This window comes from Ovis aries, chromosome 3 (genome assembly GCF_016772045.2).
Source record: "Ovis aries strain OAR_USU_Benz2616 breed Rambouillet chromosome 3, ARS-UI_Ramb_v3.0, whole genome shotgun sequence".
In the NCBI taxonomy this organism is placed as follows: Eukaryota; Metazoa; Chordata; class Mammalia; order Artiodactyla; family Bovidae; genus Ovis; species Ovis aries.
The window spans coordinates 51701121-51718798 of NC_056056.1; the positions used below are offsets into that span (position 1 = coordinate 51701121).

At 40.3% G+C, this 17678-nt stretch overlaps 1 protein-coding gene across 4 annotated transcripts in view; it reads left to right on the plus strand.

Annotated features, from left to right (window-relative positions):
• The window catches only part of CTNNA2 (catenin alpha 2), a 1404594-nt gene that overhangs the window by 1086709 nt on the left and 300207 nt on the right, over positions 1 to 17678 (plus strand). For all 4 annotated transcript variants that reach the window (XM_012169003.5, XM_042246023.2, XM_042246024.2 and 1 more), the window contains exon 8: positions 3631 to 3711. In XM_012169003.5, coding sequence (XP_012024393.2) covers positions 3631 to 3711 — 81 coding nt within the window. The remainder of the gene's footprint in view (positions 1 to 3630; positions 3712 to 17678) is intronic.

The following is a 17678-nucleotide window of genomic DNA, read 5'->3' on the forward strand; positions in this document are numbered from 1 at the left end:
AACACCATAGTTCAAAACCATCAATTCTTCGGCGCTCAGCTTTCTTTATAGTCCAACTCTCACATCCATACATGACCACTGGAAAAACCATAGCCTTGACTAGATGGACCTTAGTTGCCAAAGTAATGTCTCTGCTTTTTAATGTGATGTTTAGGTTGGTCATAACTTTCCTTCCAAGGAGTATACATCTTTTAATTTCATGGCTGCAATCACCATCTGCAGTGATTTTGGAGCCCAGAAAAATAAAGTCAACCACTGTTTCCACTGTTTCCCCATCTATTTGCCATGAAGTGATGGGACCAGATGCCATGATCTTCGTTTTCTGAATGTTGAGCTTTAAACCAACTTTTTCACTTTCCTCTTTCATTTTCATCAAGAGGCTTTTTAGTTCCTCTTCACTTTCTGCCATAAGGGTGATGTCATCTGCATATCTGATGTTGTTGGTATTTCTCCCAGCAATCTTGATTCCAGCTTGTGCTTCCTCCAGCCCAGTGTTTCTCATGATGTACTCTGCATATAAGTTAAATAAGCAAGGTGACAATATACAGCCTCGACGTAGTCCTTTTCCTATTTGGAACCAGTCTGTTGTTCCATGTCCAGTTCTAACTGTTGCTTCCTGACCTGTATACAGGTTTCTTAAGGGGCAGGTCAGGTGGTCCGATATTCCCATCTCTTTCAGAATTTTCCACAGTTTATTGTGATCCACATAGTCAAAGGCTTTGGCATAGTCAATAAAGCAGAAATAGATGTTTTTCTGGAGCTCTCTTCCTTTTTCCATGAGCCAGAGGATGTTGTTAATTTGATCTCTTGTTCCTCTGCCTTTTGTAAAACCAGCTTGAACATCTAGAAGTTCATGGTTCATGTATTGCTAAAACCTGGCTTGGAGAATTTTGAGCATTACTTCACTAGCGTATGAGATGAGTGCAGTTGTGCAGCAGTTTGAGCATTCTTTGGCATTGCCTTTCTTTGGGATTGGAATGAAAACTGATCTTTTCCAGTCCTGTGGCCACTGCTGAGTTTTCCAAATTTGCTGGCATATTGAGTGCAGCACTTTCACAGCATCATCTTTCAGGATGTGAAATAGCTCAACTGGAATTCCATCACCTCACTAGCTTTGTTCATAGTGATGCTTCCTAAAGCCCACTTGACTTCACATTCCAGGATGTGTGGCTCTAGGTGAGTGATCACACCATCGTGATTATCTGGGTCATGAAGATCTTTTTTGTACAGTTCTTCCGTGTATTCTTGCCACCTCTTCTTAATATCTTCTGTTTCTGTTAGGTCCATACCATTTCTGTCTTTTATTGAGCCTATCTTTAAATGAAATGTTCCCTTGGTATCTCTAATTATCTTAAAGAGATCTCTAGTCTTTCCCATTCTATTGTTTTCCTCTATTTGTTTGCATTGATCACTGAGGAAGGCTTTCTTATCTCTCCTCGATATTCTTTGGAACTCTGCATTCAAATGGGAATATCTCTCCTTTTCTCCTTTGCTTTTTGCTTCCCTTCTTTTCACAGCTATTTGTAAGGCCTCCTCAGACAGCCATTTTGCTTGTGCATTTCTTTTTCTTGGGAATGGTCTTGATTCCTCTCTTCATACAATGTCACAACCCCATCCATAGTTCATCAGGCACTCTGTCTGTCAGATCTAGTCCCTTAAATCTATTTCTCACTTCCATTGTATAGTCATAAGGGATTTGATTTAAGTCATACCTGAATGGTGTAGTGGTTTTCTCCACTTTCTTGACCTCACAGTTGTTCAGTTTTCAAAGTAAATTCTTAATTACTCTCATGCATGGAAAAGGCTTAAGAAATCTGTGGTTCCAGAATGATCATGGTCCAGACCTCCATAAAAGTGCCTGTATTTCGAAGGAGACATCCTATTTCCAAGGAGCCAACCAAAGAGAAAAGAAGCAGTTTTGGCTACCAAGTTAGTGTCTCACCTAACTTCACCAAGCACTGAAGTTATACCCTCTATGTGACAGCTGCCTTCAGATGATAAAGCAGCACATTGTTCTTCTCCATATACTTTTGTTTCTTTGGAGCTAATTTTATGCTGATGTTTCAGAGTTGTAGATGTTAGTGAATTTCTTTTAAGCTCTTTCTACTTATAAAATTAAGAGTGTATATCAGAGAGGTCAGCATTTGAATTCAAGGAGTGGAAAATGGTGATGGGAATTTGTAGGATTTTTAAATGATTAAAAATGCACACATATGCGCTGGTTTGGGCTTTTTCGTGAAAATGCTATAGGATTACACATCAACCAACAGTTCATTCAGAGGAAAAAAAATTAATTAAATTAAGTAAGCAACTTGTAGACAAGAGTAACTGGTTTAATTCTGTTGTTGTTCAGTCACTAAGTAATATCTGACTTTTTGCAACCCCATGAACTGCAGCACACTAGGCTCCTTGTCTTTCACTATCTCCTGGAGCTTGCTCAAATTCATGTCCAAAATTTAGGTATATGTGAATCGGATGTGTATGTTTCAGCCTTGCACATCCAGGATTTTTCCAATGAAAGAGGACATCTAGAAATCTGTCAGATGTTAATTTCTATGGATCCTCAAAACATCCTGTGAGACACAATTTATGACCTGGGATCTCATTTCATCATATATATAAGTTGCTGCAGAGACCTGCATGTTTTACAGAGACTGAGTATAAACAAGAATTGGCCTACCACTGGGACCATCAATAAATTTGTAAGGTGTTTGACTAATGTTTAGATAATTTAATAGATTTGACAAAGATTTGAGGGACTATTTTCTCTTCAAAGGAAAATAATGCCATCCATAAAGTTATACAGAGCTTTTTATCCATGGGAATGTTGTTGCTGCTGTGTTTTTTTAAAAAAAGATAATGGAGATTCCATTTGATTTGGTTTGTGTTACTACAGAAATGAAAAATTCAAAAAAACAAAAACAAAAACAAAAAAAACAAGGGAGGGGAAGGAATAGAAACTAGTTAAACTTCCAAACTTCCTGTGAATAATTTATCAAATACCATTACTATTGTCTTTTGCTTTTGCCTCTGCTTGTTACAGTCATAAGGGAAATTTTCCTTCTGGCCTCAAGCTGTGGGTCCCTTCTTATCATGTTTAGCATTGCAGTGCATGGCAGAACAGAGATTAAAACACTATGTTTTCTACTAAAGCACCTCTTGATTTTGATACAGAAATTACAAGAAGACTTGTGATACATTAGTATAAAATTCTGATCATTCTTTTTCTAGTTTTGTTTTATTATCTCAGTAGTCTTCTATTCAGAAGAAATATAAATTAAAAAAAACACTTGTATTTGAAAGTAATAACAGAAACATCCTTGTATCTACTTAATTGTTGAATGTCTGGAGAAAGGAAAAAAACACAGATCTGCATGGAGTTGAATACAGACATATGTGTAACCATCTTGAGAATGTATTGATTTTCATCAACTTTTAATCTTTATTTCAGAGAGATTAACTTTAGAGATCAAGTTATATTAACTGGGTATTGAAAAGAATCCTTTTTTTTTTTTTTAATGATTTGAACTCTACAACTCAAGTGTGTTTCTTAGGTTTTTTTTTAACCTTTAATGTCACTAACATTGAAATTTTCTAAATCTGAAATTATTATTTTTTTTTCCTTAATAGACTGGAAGAAAAGAAAAAGGAGATCCTCTAAACATTGCAATTGATAAGATGACCAAGAAAACAAGAGATCTAAGGAGACAGGTACTGTTTTGCTTTATAAGTGCCTGGTATTAATACTTAGTGGTGGTTTTTAAGAATGTCCTTTTTTCAGACCTAATACTTAGCTTGCTGTTCTTTATAATATCTATATATACACAGAAACTTTTCATCAACAAATCAGTCTGCTGAGCAAACAGATGTAACAGGTGCAGTGGTGGTGGTGATGAAAACAACCCCTAAGTCAGAAGCAGCAGACAGTGAGGGGAAACCCTCTCACTGACCAGACACAATCTTCCTAGATGGAGAGAATTTCTGCCCTTTACATATAGTCTTCAATTTTTCAGACCTAGGGATGTGAAGAACCAGTCTCTAATTTCTGCTAGCTCTGACTAAAACTCCCAAGGCAATCAATGAATAAACAAGAGTGCCAATGGTTAATGTGAAATACAACTCTTAATCTGATGGGCTAATTAAGATCTCTGACCCAGGGTATTTCCTTGGGGACATAAATCTAGGGGAAAATTTTCTTATCAGATGATTGTTGGGAAGCAGGGAAACCAAGCAAGGAAAGGTAGCTGGATGATTTAAATGGTTAAGGGCATCATTAGCCTGAAGGGTCCATGTTGGGGGAGGGGTGAGGAATCTCTAGTCAGGGCCCCTTTTCATTTTGAAAGGGCTACATGAACACAAGTACCCATTTCTAGTACGTCTTATTTTCTGTGTTGCTATGGTGAGCTCCACTGTCTTCTGTAGTGTTCTTTTTCTGGAAGAAATGGTACCATCCATTAAGGAACTCCTTGATTTCTGCCTCAGAGGGCTTATCTCTTGCTGTTAGCTTCTACATATATCCATCTCGTTCATTAAGTGTTGGTCGTCTGGGACCAACCTCTGCTCTGAGGCAACACCTGCTTTACTTTCGGCATCTGGAAAGCTGAACTATCAGGGCTGCCTCATCTATCAATAATACTCATCCCTGCAGCATGTCAAGTACAGAGATGAGCAACTGGGCAAGAATGGCCAAGGAGCAACTTAAAAAATAGTTTGAACAAAAGGAAGACACTGCTTCAAATCACTACTGTGGAGCTTTTCTGGGCTATTTTCAGGTTACCACCAGAAAGTATAGACACACTGATCTGGTGTTCTCTAGAAGGTACCACTACTACTACTACTAAGTCATGTCAGTCGTGTTCGACTCTGTGCGACCCCACAGATGGCAGCCCACCAGGCTCCTCTGTCCCTGGGATTCTCCAGGCAAGAATACTGGAGTGGGTTGCCATTTCCTTCTCCAGTGCATGAAAGTGAAAAGTGAAAGTGAAGTCGCTTAGTCGTGTCCAACTCTTTGCAACCCCATGGACTGTAGCCCACCAGGCTCCTCTGTCCATGGGATTTCCCAGGCAAGAGTACTGGAATGGGTTGCCATTGCCTTCTCCAGAAGGTACCACAATTAGTTCTAAAATATGAAGACTCTAGTTTGAGTGCCCAGCTAATAAGCTCTTTGAAAGTGAAAGTATTAGTCTCTCAGTCATGTCTGACTCTTTGTAACCCCAATGGACTGTAGCCCACCAGGCACCTCTGTCCATGGAATTCTCTAGGCAAGAATACTGGAGTGGGTAACCCTTTCCTTCTCTAGGCGATCTTTTCTGACCCAGGGATCGAATCCTGGTCTCTTGCATTGCAAGTTGATTCTTTACCATCTGAGCCACTAGGGAAGCCCAATAAACCTTTAGAGGAAAGTGTTTTCTTTTTATTTTATCTTGAAATAAGGGAGAATAAAACATTGTCTTCTTAGGCATTAGTAGGTAATATTAAGAGAGAGTATGACCAGGTCTGCTTCTCCTTGCCCTCTTAGAATATCTTTCCATACAAAGTCCCCATCTGATATGAAATGATATCGGTGGTAATAATTGGGATTGAGGATAGTAGGCAACAGTGAGTTGGGTGTCTGGAGCTCAGGGTTTTACTTCTAGCTCTGCAACTAAATGGACCTTGTGACTGTGGATCTTTCATCTCTTGGTCTCCTCTTACCTGTAAAATAAGAAGCCAAACTAAGGCTGTAAACTCTTTGAATGAGTCCATTTATTTCCTCTGCCAGAAGTCCTAATGCTTGATACGCACAGGTTTTAAAAGCAATGGGAAGGGAACAGGCTTCTCTAGGGTTTGCCTTTGGCTGGATTGTCAACCAGGCTTCCCAGGTGGTGCTAGTGATAAAGAACCCACCTGCCAGTGTAGGAGATATAGGAGATGTGGGTTTGATCCCTGGGTTCAGATGATCTCCTGGAGGAGGGCATGGCAACCCCCTCTAGGATTCTTGCCTGTATTTTGCCAGTATTCTTGACAAAGGAGTCTGGGGGGCTATAGTCCATAGTGTCACAAAGAGTCAGACACAACTGAAGCAACTTAGTACACGGGCATACAGGTTGTCGACCAGGCAAAGTTCATGAAATGAGTCTTCTTACCTCCCTATCTAGGTCTTAATAGGGACCATTCTTTTACATTCTGGGGCCAACACTTAAGTTCTCTTCACTCATGGCCTGTCACAAGAATTTTTTTTTGTCTTACTAGGAAAGAATGGATACAGTAGTTTTTACCTTGATGCTACAATTCTCAGAAAAGTGTTGACTCTTTTTAGCTTTGGACATCAGTGAAATTTGAAGATGGACTTCATGGTACAGAAATTTTAAATGCTTTGGTGACAAGATCTTTGAAGAGCTTCCTTTATGGTGGCATTAGAAGGAATATGCCATGCCCTCAAATCATTCCATGTATAACTTTTTTTTTTCTGCTCACCTTTCCCAGAGATTGAGGACTAAGAGTGAGAGAGAGCTTGTTTTATGGTAATCAGATCCAACAGTTATGGCATAATTTCACACCACATTCCTGAATTTGGCTCAAACAGCCTTCTCTACCCCAATATGCCTTTCTAGAACTAAGATGGTCTCCATCTGTCAGTTCCATCCCAATCCATATGTTGAAATATTTTAATCTCTTTTCCCTATCTCTTCTGTTTCTCCATGCACACCTGTACTGGTACAAAACCTTTCCTGAGCTGAACAGAAGCTACCTAGCATTTCTGCAGATAGAACATGCAAGGAGTCTGATTAGCTTGGCTCAGGTAGATGTTCAATTTAGATGTGGATAGCTAGTCAATTGGATTAACAAAATTTGATCTGAATCTCAGATATGTGATGGCCCAGGGCCTCCCTGGTGGCTTAAACAGGAAAAAAGTCTGCCTGCAATGCAGGAGACAAGGGTCCAATCCCTAGGACAGGAAGATCCCCTGGAGAAGGGAATGGCAACCCCCTCTGATATTCTTGACTGGAGAATTCCATGGACAGATCCTGGTGGGCTATAGACCATGGGGTTGCAAAGAGACATGACTAAGCAACTAAACACACACACAGTGAATGCTAGTGGTTCAAATGAAAACTGAAACACTTTCTGTTCCTTTAATTATGGACAGGCCTTTGTTAGAAAAGATTCTAAGTGAAAACCCTCAGCGATCCAACTCTAGTTCCCTGTAAACCTATATTCCTTTATACAATATTTAGAGAAATAAAATCACAGGCTGAAATCAAAGAAAAATATTTCTGATCACTTTCATAAGTTCCCACTCTTTGCGCCTCCTCTCTTTTCCTCATAGCCCCAAGGTTGGGCAGTGTTCTTGAGAAGGTGACGCTGGGCTTGCAAAGTTCTAGTCACCAAATTAAAAAGAAATAAAGTCATTTATGATTGTTATCTTGGACTTGCCTAATGAAAGAAAGTAGACTTAAATCTGTAGACATTTGAAAAAAAAAGTCAAGTAATTGAATAATAAGATTTTCTGTTTTAAGTAGAATTTTCTAGTAAGTAGAGCTCTTTTTTTTTTTTTTTTTTCTCCCCAGGCAGTATGTCCCAAGTAACTGGAGAGTCATAAATTGTGAGAAAGGTTGCAGGAACCCAAGGGCGTTATTTTAACTGATTGGCATGGATCCATGTTGCCAATTAACCCCAAGAAAGTGGGCAGTGGTAGAACGGAATCCTTTTAGGAGTATTTTGTTTGGAGTTAAAAATGGATTTAGGGGCTATAACTGCCAGCTTTAAGCATTATGTTTTAATTTTGGAGCTGTGGGCACAGTATGCCCCACGTCTGAGCTATTGTCACTGCTGTGTTTCTGGAATCAGCCCATTATAAAAACAAAAGCTTTTGGCTGAGTCCCTGCTTGAGTACCTAGTAGCCCACATGGTCTATTTATCCCAGTTGGTGTCTGCCAGCTGCTCCTCATGCCCCCCTTCTATATGCCACCTGTGAACTATTCTAGGCATGGCCTCTTGGTTTTCCTTACGCATATAGTGATGTTGGTTTATCCTGATTGTTATTGTGGTGCTTGTGTTAGTCTTTCTCTCCCCCCAAGTTGATAAGCAAATCGGGACTCAAATGTTTTCCTATGAGAAGCTAATAATAGTAATCATAACATGTTAGTGTGTTGCTAAACTTAGCAGCTCTCTCTTATTCCTCAAACCAATCAATGGCCTAATTCTTATTCCATCACCCTTAATAGTTATCACAATAATTCCAGTAATGAGATGCAGTGTCAACTTGAGAAAAGTGTCAATTTTACTGTCACAATCAAAACATGGATAGAATGCTTTTACACTGGAATGCAAACTTAATAGAATGGATTAGACAACAAAGGATTAAAAACAAACGAACAAAACTTGTCACTGGATGGTTTGTTAAAGGTCGATTTATCAACACCCTGCCTCCAGATAGGACTTCAGAAAAAGCTCACTAGATTAATAAGAAATAGTTACAGCTGAAGATTCCTCAGGTGTCCCTTTTGTGACCCAGTTCCTTAAGTAAAAACTGGCTAAAGGTGGGCAGTCATCAGCCCAAGTTTGTAAAATCACTGTCCACGAAAATGTAAGCTAAATTATAGCTGACATGTATGGAGTCCTTACATTGTGCCAGGCACTGTTCGATGCTCTTTCTATAAATGGACTGCATTTAATCCTCATTCAGCCCTCTAAGATAGAATGAGCTGTCACCATGCCCATTTTACAGATGAGGACATAAAACCAGGTAATGAACCCATGGTGACACCAAGTGGGGATGCCTGCAGGTCCCTGTCCAGGCAGTCTGGCTATGGCGTCTTGACTCTTAGCCCTTCCCCATGCTAGCAATCCAAAGATCCAGCAGATGCAGTTGGGTCCCCCATATGCTATTCTCCTCTGGGGGAGGCAGTGGGGAAGAAAGACGGTTCACATAATATGTAGAAATGCTTTGTTGTTTTCAGTAGCACCTTTACTACTGTGGGGTTGGGAATGGCTGAAGAAATAATGAAAGTGTTAGTCGCTCAGCTGTTGCGACCCTGTGGACACCCCTGCCAGACTCCTCTGTCCATGGAATTCTCTAGGCAAGAATACTGGAGTGGGTAGCCATTCCCTTCTCCAGGAGATCTTCCTGACTCAGGGATTGAACCCAGATCCCCTGCATTGCAGACAGATTCTTTACTGTCTGAGACACCAGGGATGAGTGACATATATGTAACTCAGACAGAAAAAACATCTGTGGTGCATGTTGAAAATAGGGTTCTAGTTTGTGATAGGATATCATCTCTCAGGTCTCCAGCTGTTATGGTTCACTGGATCTTTTCAAAACCTGCTATTATGTTTAGGTAGCTGGCTTCTCAAAGCATGAATTATAGACTTTCCAAAACATTTACAGAAAAAAGGAATTTTAAGGCATTCAATTCTTTTTCTCACATCTGTTCATGATGGGGCCAATTATTTTTAGATTCATTGTAAGAAAACATTTTGAAATCATTTATTTCCAGACTTGAAGCTGCTTTTCCTCATAAGGATTTGAGGCGATCTATATGGCTACAATTTAAAAATTATGAAACAAAATATTGGTTTCCTCCAAACCTTAAGGTTTGTGTTCTTCACACTGAAAACCTATGTCAGAGCTAATAATCCTGGTCAGATTGCCTTGCTTCTGTAAAAATGTAGAGACCAGAAAATGATCATATAGCAATTGGTGTTTGAAATATAGAACATAAGCAATTCTGAGACAGCTGAACACAAATGGCATCAGAAACACCAAAATCAGAATCAAAGAGACCAGAAGGAGAAGGGCAGAAGAAGGGGAGGGCTCATGAGCCCTCTGAAAGGCTGTCTCTGGACAAGCCCTTTGATCACAAGTTGTATACTCAATCTCTCTCTAATTTAGGAAAATCCCATTACAGTAGCCCTGAATGTCAGGCCACTACGTACTTATTTGTCTCTCGGAAAACACTCATTAGGCCAGGTTAAAGGTACATGATTTTATCTATTGCAAATAGTTCTTAAAATATCACTATCGGCAATCTCTTCCCTTATAAAGACACTGTTCAAATCATGGCTTAATTGACTCCTGTGAGCCAGCATGTGGTTGATAGGTCACACATGAATACAGTCTTGGGGAGGATGCCAAGCTTGACCTCTTTCTCACCAGTGAGTCCAGATCACAGGAAAAGTCCAATAGCTTGATCAATATCGATTAATCAAATAACACACTGTGCAGAGGAATCTGTAACAGATGTATGAGTAGGAAACTGCTCAATTAAGTGGAAGCTTCAACTACTGATTTATTCTCTTCTGCTGATTTTTTCATGCCCAGAAGTCAAGGAAAAGCTGGATGGAGAAGGATACATAGCATTGCCTGAGTCTCAAAACATTCAAGAGGATGTGTGCTTTTGGTTTTATCTTGGACACCCGCTGTTCTAGGCAATAAGAGTGCCAGCCCCCGCCCCCCAAAAAAATTTTTTTTAAGCTGAATTTTATTTTTAATTAACTTTTTTTAAAGTTTGTCTTTGGCTGCATTGGGTCTTTGTCACTGTTCAGATTTTCTCTAGTTGTGGAGTGTGGGCTTCTCATTGCAGTGGTTTCTCTTGTTGGGGAGCACGGGCTATGGGGTGCACAGGCTTCAGTAGTTATAGCTTGTGGGTTCCATAGTTGTGGTACACAGGCTTAGTTGCCTGCAGTATGTGGTATCTTCCCCAACCAGAGATCAAACCCATATCCCCAATACTAGCAGATGAATTCTTTACCACTGGACACCGGGGACTCTCCTAGGCAGAATCTTAATCCTGACACTGGAAGATCCACTGTAGGATTATAAAAAAAGTTCTATCATATTTTCCAGGATGAAATACCTAAGCAGGGAAATTTGGAAAATTTTCAAAAATGGTGATTCAAATAAGGATTTTTCTTTTCTTTTCTCTCTCTCTCTTTTTTTAAGAATGTCATTTAGGCTTACCAAAACATTTCAGAACACTGACCAACCTGACTGAGTGAGGTTGATCCATATATATTATTGGAGGCTATGTTCAGGCTGAAGTTTTCTATCCAAAACAGACGCTAAAAGGGCGATAATTTTCAAATGTGTCCTGCAAGAATTTGCCACTATGGCCTGAATTGAGCTTCTTTGGAGAGCTGATGATAGCAGCTAATCGCCTTGATTCTGACAATGTATTTAGTGGATCTTTGCAGCCAGCTTTTGGTCAAATATATCTTGTTCCATTTGACCTCTCCTTGCTGAGGTCACCTTTTATTACTTGAAATGGCTCCTGGCATCCTTTTCTCAGGGGAAATTTCCATCAGGACAGCTGATTTTTTTAATCTTACTATTTCCCAAGGGGGCTGGATGAATCTGAGATTTGGAAAGTGGTGGAAGCCCTGGTTTGCTGTAGGATCTAAGCACTTTGCACCTTCCTAGCTGCCGGGGATATCACAGGGGATGTTTGAGGGAATTCACCATTGCTCTTTGCTTGGGCAGGAACTTGTGATGAATGATGCTGAAAACTCAGCCTGTGTGCACTGGTGCTGAATAAGTCTTGGAGATAGGGCTTTGAGTGAAGTAGAAAAAGATAGCTTTATTCCTTTGTCAGGCAAAGGGGGACACAGATAGCTCCTGCCCTCAAAAAACTGTGTCCCAACCTGTGGTATTTCGTGAAGAGTTTTACAGCAATAGCTCAAAGTCAGGGCTGCTGATAAGGATCAAAGTGTGTGCAGGGCCTTCATTTCTTTAATTTGGCCTCAGATGGTCTCCTGATGAGCTTCTGTGGTTCTCAAGGTTACCAAATTGTGGCCTTCTCTCTGGAATGAAGAATGCTCATCAAATAGTTAATAACATCTTCTGTTTGCTGGGGGTTTTACTTCTGCAGAAGAGCTCAAAGGTATTGCTATGTGTGTCTCTTGAGGTGGAACCAGGATCCTGCCCCAAGGCTGCACTATTGTTTGTTGATTGTTCCTCCCTTGTCTGCATTCTCATCCCTTCTCTTATTAGCAGCAGTTTGAACCTGCCATCCAAAAAAAAAAAAAAACAAAACACAACACTCTCTTGCTTTTTCGATGAAAAAAATAAGAGAGTTCCAGAAAAACATCTACTTCTGCCATATTGACTACACCAAAGCCTTTGACTGTGTAGATCCCAACAAACTGTGGAAAAGTCTTAAAGAGATGGGAATACCAGACCACCTGACCTGCCTCCTGGGAAATCTGTATGCAGGTCAAAAGCAACAGTTAGAACTGGACATGGGACAATAAACTGGTTTCAAATCAGGAAAGGAAGCTGTATGTTGTCACCCTGCTTATTTAACTTATATGCAGAGTACATCATGAGGAATGCTGGGCTAGATGAAGCATAAGCTGAAATCAGGATAACCGGGAGAAATATCAATAACCTCAGATATGCAGATGACACCACCCTTATGGCACAAAGCAAAGAACTAAAGAGCCTCTTGATGAAAGTGAAAGAGGAAAGTGAAAAAGTTGGCTTAAAACTCAACATTGAGAAAACTAAGATCATGGCATCCAGTTCCATCACTTCATGGCAAATAGATGGGGAAATAACGGAAACAGTAACAATTTTTATTTTTTTTGGCTCCAAAATCACTGCAGATGGTAACTGCAGCCTTGACATTAAAAGACACTTGCTCCCTGAAAGAACAGCTATGACCAACCTAGATAGCATATTCAAAAGCGGAGACATTACTTTGCCAACAAAGGTCCATCTAGTCAAAGCTATGGTTTTTCCAGCGGTCATGTATGGATGTGAGTGTTGGACTGTAAAGAAAGCTGAGTGCCAAAGAATTGATGCTTTTGAACTGTGGTGTTGGAGAAGACTCTTGAGGGTCCCTTGGACTGCAAGGAGATCAGTCCTGGGTGTTCATTGGATGGACTGAAGCTGAAGCTGGAAACTCCAATGTTTTGGCTACCTGATGCGAAGAACTGGCTCATTGGAAAAGACCCTGATGCTGGGCGAGATTGAAGACAGGAGAAGGGGAGGACAGAAAATGAGATGGTTGGATGGCATCACTAACTCTGTGGACATGAGTTTTAATAGGCTCCGGGAGTTGGTGATGACAGGGAGGCCTGGCATGCTGCAGTCCATGCGTTCGCAACGAGTTGGACACAACTGAGTGACTGAACTGAACTGAAGTGAACCTGCCATTGGAACTCAGGGAAAGTCTTAGAGGTTGAAGCCTAAACAAGAAACGGGACACAGAAAGACTTCTGAGCCCAGGAGCCCCAACAGGGTCCTGCTCAATTTCATGAAGGTGATGTTGGTTGTAATATTCATCTATTTACTTTGTATGTTCTTAACCAATCTTCGTCTTCCTTGTTTTCTGAATGAAATTTCCAGAATATGTTAAAACTAAATCCTTGCCCTTCGTCCACCCTTTATTACTGCATGCTCCCCACTATGATCAACTTTCAAGAAGGTTCTTACCTTGTGCAATTTCTTCCATTATCTTTCCCTAAATTCCCACTTACTGTGTTTTGAGTGCATTCCTTCTCCATTACCATTGGCACTGCTTAGCTGCTTTTCAAAAAATGATCTCACAGCCTCACAACCAGTGACTTGACCCCAGACTCCCTGCCTACAGCTCAGTGTAGCTCCAGCAGTCTTTTAGGCCAGTCTTCCCACATCTTCATTACTTTGCACTTGATGTTACTTCTGCCTTGAATGCCCCTTTCCTTCATTTATCTTCTTTTTCCGGGAAAATTCACAGTTTTTCCAAATGCCCTCTCTCTTTTTTTTTTTTTCCTTTTAGGAAAATTTGCAATTTTTCCTACAAGGCTTAGCTTAAATGTTACCTGATCATCATAACTTTATTCAATTTTTATAAACAGGGTTTATCCAGTAGTCTCCTAAAGCATTTCAAATACCTTTATTATGACACTTTTTGCTGTAGATTTAAGTTGTTTATGTGTTTTCGCCTATGCCCATGACCTAATATTCTTTGTTTCCTCAAGGCATATCTTAGTGCCCAAAATAAAGTAAGTTGCCACCACACAAATGATGAAAGGATGGAGAATCTGTATCTAGCCAACCTAGAAGTATCCCAATCATCAAATTTCCTCTGTTCTAAACTCTCATCAATAACCTCAGATATGCAGATGACACCACCCTTATGGCAGAAAGTGAAGAGGAAATAAAAAGCTTCTTGATGAAAGTGAAAGAGGAGAGTAAAAAAGTTGGCTTACAGCTCAACATTCAGAAAATGAAGATGATGGCATCTGGTCCCGTCACTTCATGGGAAATAGATGGGGAAACAGTGGAAACAGTGTCAGACTTTATTTTTTGGGGGCTCCAAAATCTCCGCAGATGGTGACTGCAACCATGAAATTAAAAGACGCTTACTCCTTGGAAGAAAAGTTATGACTAACCTAGATAGTATATTCAAAAGCAGAGACATTACTTTGCCGACTAAGGTCCGTCTAGTCAAGGCTAGGGTTTTTCCTGTGGTCATGTATGGATGTGAGAGTTGGACTGTGAAGAAGGCAGAGCGCCGAAGAATTGGTGCTTTTGAACTGTGGTGTTGGAGAACTCTTGAGAGTCCCTTGGACTTCAAGGAGATCCAACCAGTCCATTCTGAAGGAGATCAGCCTGGGATTTCTTTGGAAGGAATGATGCTAAAGCTGAAACTCCAGTACTTTGGCCACCTCATGCGAAGAGTTGACTCATTGGAAAAGACTCTGATGCTGGGAGGGATTGTTGGCAGGAGAAGAAGGGGACGACAGTGGATGAGATGGCTGGATGGCATCACTGACTCAATGGATGTGAGTCTGAGTGAACTCCGGGAGTTGGTGATGGACAGGGAGGCCTGGCATGCTGCGATTCATGGGGTCACAAAGAGTCGGACACGACTGAGCGACTGAACTGAACTGAACTGAAGCTCTCATGTCTTTGGTTCTGTTGTTTGAAGAGCAAGATTTGTTAACTTAAAAAGTCAATTTTTACTGTGATAATAGCCTTCTCCATTTTAAGAGAGAGTTTCTATGCTTTAACCCAGATATTTCTTATTACTGAGCTGACCTTAGAAAAGTTCAGCTTAAGAACCTGCCAAAATGCAGATACCAGGTATCTCCTGTTTTTCGAAAGTCTGTTTATGCCTTTTATGAAAAGCCTACATTAGTTTCTGTTTTTGCTAGCTGAAAGAAATTGGAGGATTTTTGCTCTTACAAAGAAAGGTGAATATAAAAATCTGTCCAGCGTTTTACAGCCAGCTCTTACACAGGCAGTGGGCACTGGAATCGGCAAGAGTAGCGCCACCAAGCTCCTTCCCTGGGAACTACACTCAACATCTCAGCATCAGCTACCAAAGCTTTGAACTGTGTCTGTGGGCATTGGTGCTTTTATCCTGATGTGTTTTGTGCATCCATTGGTAAGATACTTCATAAGGTGATTGCTTCTTCAGTCTACAGCATGTAATCTTACAAAAGGTTTCATGAGCATCTGTACTTTTGGATAGTGAGAGAAACCTGTATATGGCTCCATCTTGAGATTCTAATTTCATGTAGCAGTGGCAAGTTAAATGCTATATTGCAATAAGCTTTCCAGCTAATTGTGATGTTCTGGCAAGTTTAAATTTCACTGCTTTTGTTTCTGGTGGGGGGAACTTTTATGTCTCACCATCGTTCTTTGGAAGATTTTGTGAAGCCCTGCAACCTGTCTCCATTTGGCATCTTCTAGTCATCAGCACTTCATAGATACAATACCTGTTTTGAGGGAGGGAGAATACATGCTTGAGCCTCTTCTTGCCATGGGCCAGGATTAGAAATGGATGGTCTGATTGTTCACTGTGCTGTATTGAAGGGCTTGGCAAGATCTGTGCTTTCTGGGGCAGGGCCAGGAGGAGGGGGAGAGGAATGAGGCAGTAGTAGCCTACAGCACATAATTTCAGGAAGAACCAAACAACTAAGTAATCAAGATAAATAATATCTTTATGCAGTATTTTAGAAAATCGAAATTAATGCAAAAAAGTTCATGACGAGTATCTTACCAACATTGTAAATTAACACAGGATCAGTAATAGGGCAGTGCTGAGCTTTACTGAAACCTGAATCAAAAGGGAAAACCAGCAATATTGATCTTGTTTTTATTTACAGTGTTGCTATTTTGTTTATAATGGGTGACTCTCCTTAGTCTTGGCTCTGCTCCAGAGCTTCTAGCTCTTAATGTCTTTATTGCACCTGCTGTATGAAAAAGTTTCCCCCCAAAGTCTCAGAGTCAGGTGGTTTTCTTTTTTTTTTCCTATGTTAGTGGCAAAAGGGCTGACTTTTAAATTTTACAAAGAGATGACATCTTGGACTCCAGATCTGAAGACTTATTTGAATTGTGGTGTCTTTTAGGTTGCCTTGCTCCAAATGCATTTTTTTTCCGATGTTTATCACTGTGACACGACATTTTTTTTTAATTTTAATGACACTCTGAAGTGCTTCAGAGAAAATGGAGAGCATTTTAATACTGCTGATTTACTTTTTCAGGTCTACAGTAATTTCCTTACTGCCTAATTATAAGGCTCAGCTTAATTTACTCTACACATAATGTTTACTGATGCACATATGGTGCCACATTTCAGGAAACTGTACCCAAAACAGGTATTTTTGTCAGACTGGAGCATGGACAATTTCCTTCATGTACAGAAAAACAGCTCAGAAATTTAATCATCTGAACAAAGACTGTCCCCCAATGAGAGGAAGAGAAATCACACCCATCTTTAACTTCAGAAAGAAGGATACAGTCTCTTTAAATGCTTATTTTAAAAGTTGAATGATGATTATCTGTGTATAAAGATTTATCATTACCCCCAGAATCAAAGGAGAGTAGGAGGAGGGGGAAAGGAGTGACAGGATAGAAAAGGAATAGTGTCTTCTGGGCTGATTTCTCAACCAGCTTTTCTCTTTGAAGAAAAAAAGATGGATTCAGTGAGGGTCATGGACTCATAAACTCTTAGAAGTAGAAGGGAGCTCTGAGATCTTTTCTCAGGGCAGAATTTCTTCCTTCAGCATCCTAAGACCCCCTGCAACAGCCTCTGCTTTAGAAATGGGAGATTATCCCTTTACCCAGCATCTGGTACAATTACTGGGCAATTTTAGTAGCTGGCAAATTGAATTAAGATCAGTGATTTTGTAATTATCAAATTGTTGGGTTTGTGCTGCAAAACTTATTTTTTTCTACTTTGTCTAGGCTTAAGGCCCAAATAAAAATTTCAGTAAAAGACTTCCCTGATGGTTCAGTGGCTAAGACTTCACGCTCCCAATGCAGGTGGCCTGGATTCTATCCTTGTTTAGGTAACTAGATCCCACATGCCACATCTAAGGGTTTGCATGCCAAAATGAAAGGATCCCGCATGTTGCAATGAAGATTGAAGAAGTTTCCATGCGCTGCAACTAAGACCTGGCATAGACAAGCAAATAAATGAATATAAATTAAAAATGAAAAAACATAATTTGTATGCTGTAAAGGGGTGGGGGCGGAGCTTCAGTAAAGAACTCTATTTAAATAGAGTTCCAAAAACCTACAAATTAGTGACCATCGTTACACATGAATTTGTGGCTTCACAGTCACTTGGCTTGCCTTTCTGTAGCTCTGAGTGCTAGAAGTGGTTAGGCTTAGAAACTGGGCAGCTGTTGCTATCCTGTCATTGAGAGCTGAAGTAGCCAACTCTTTTAACCATCTGATCCACTGCTCCTATTTCTAC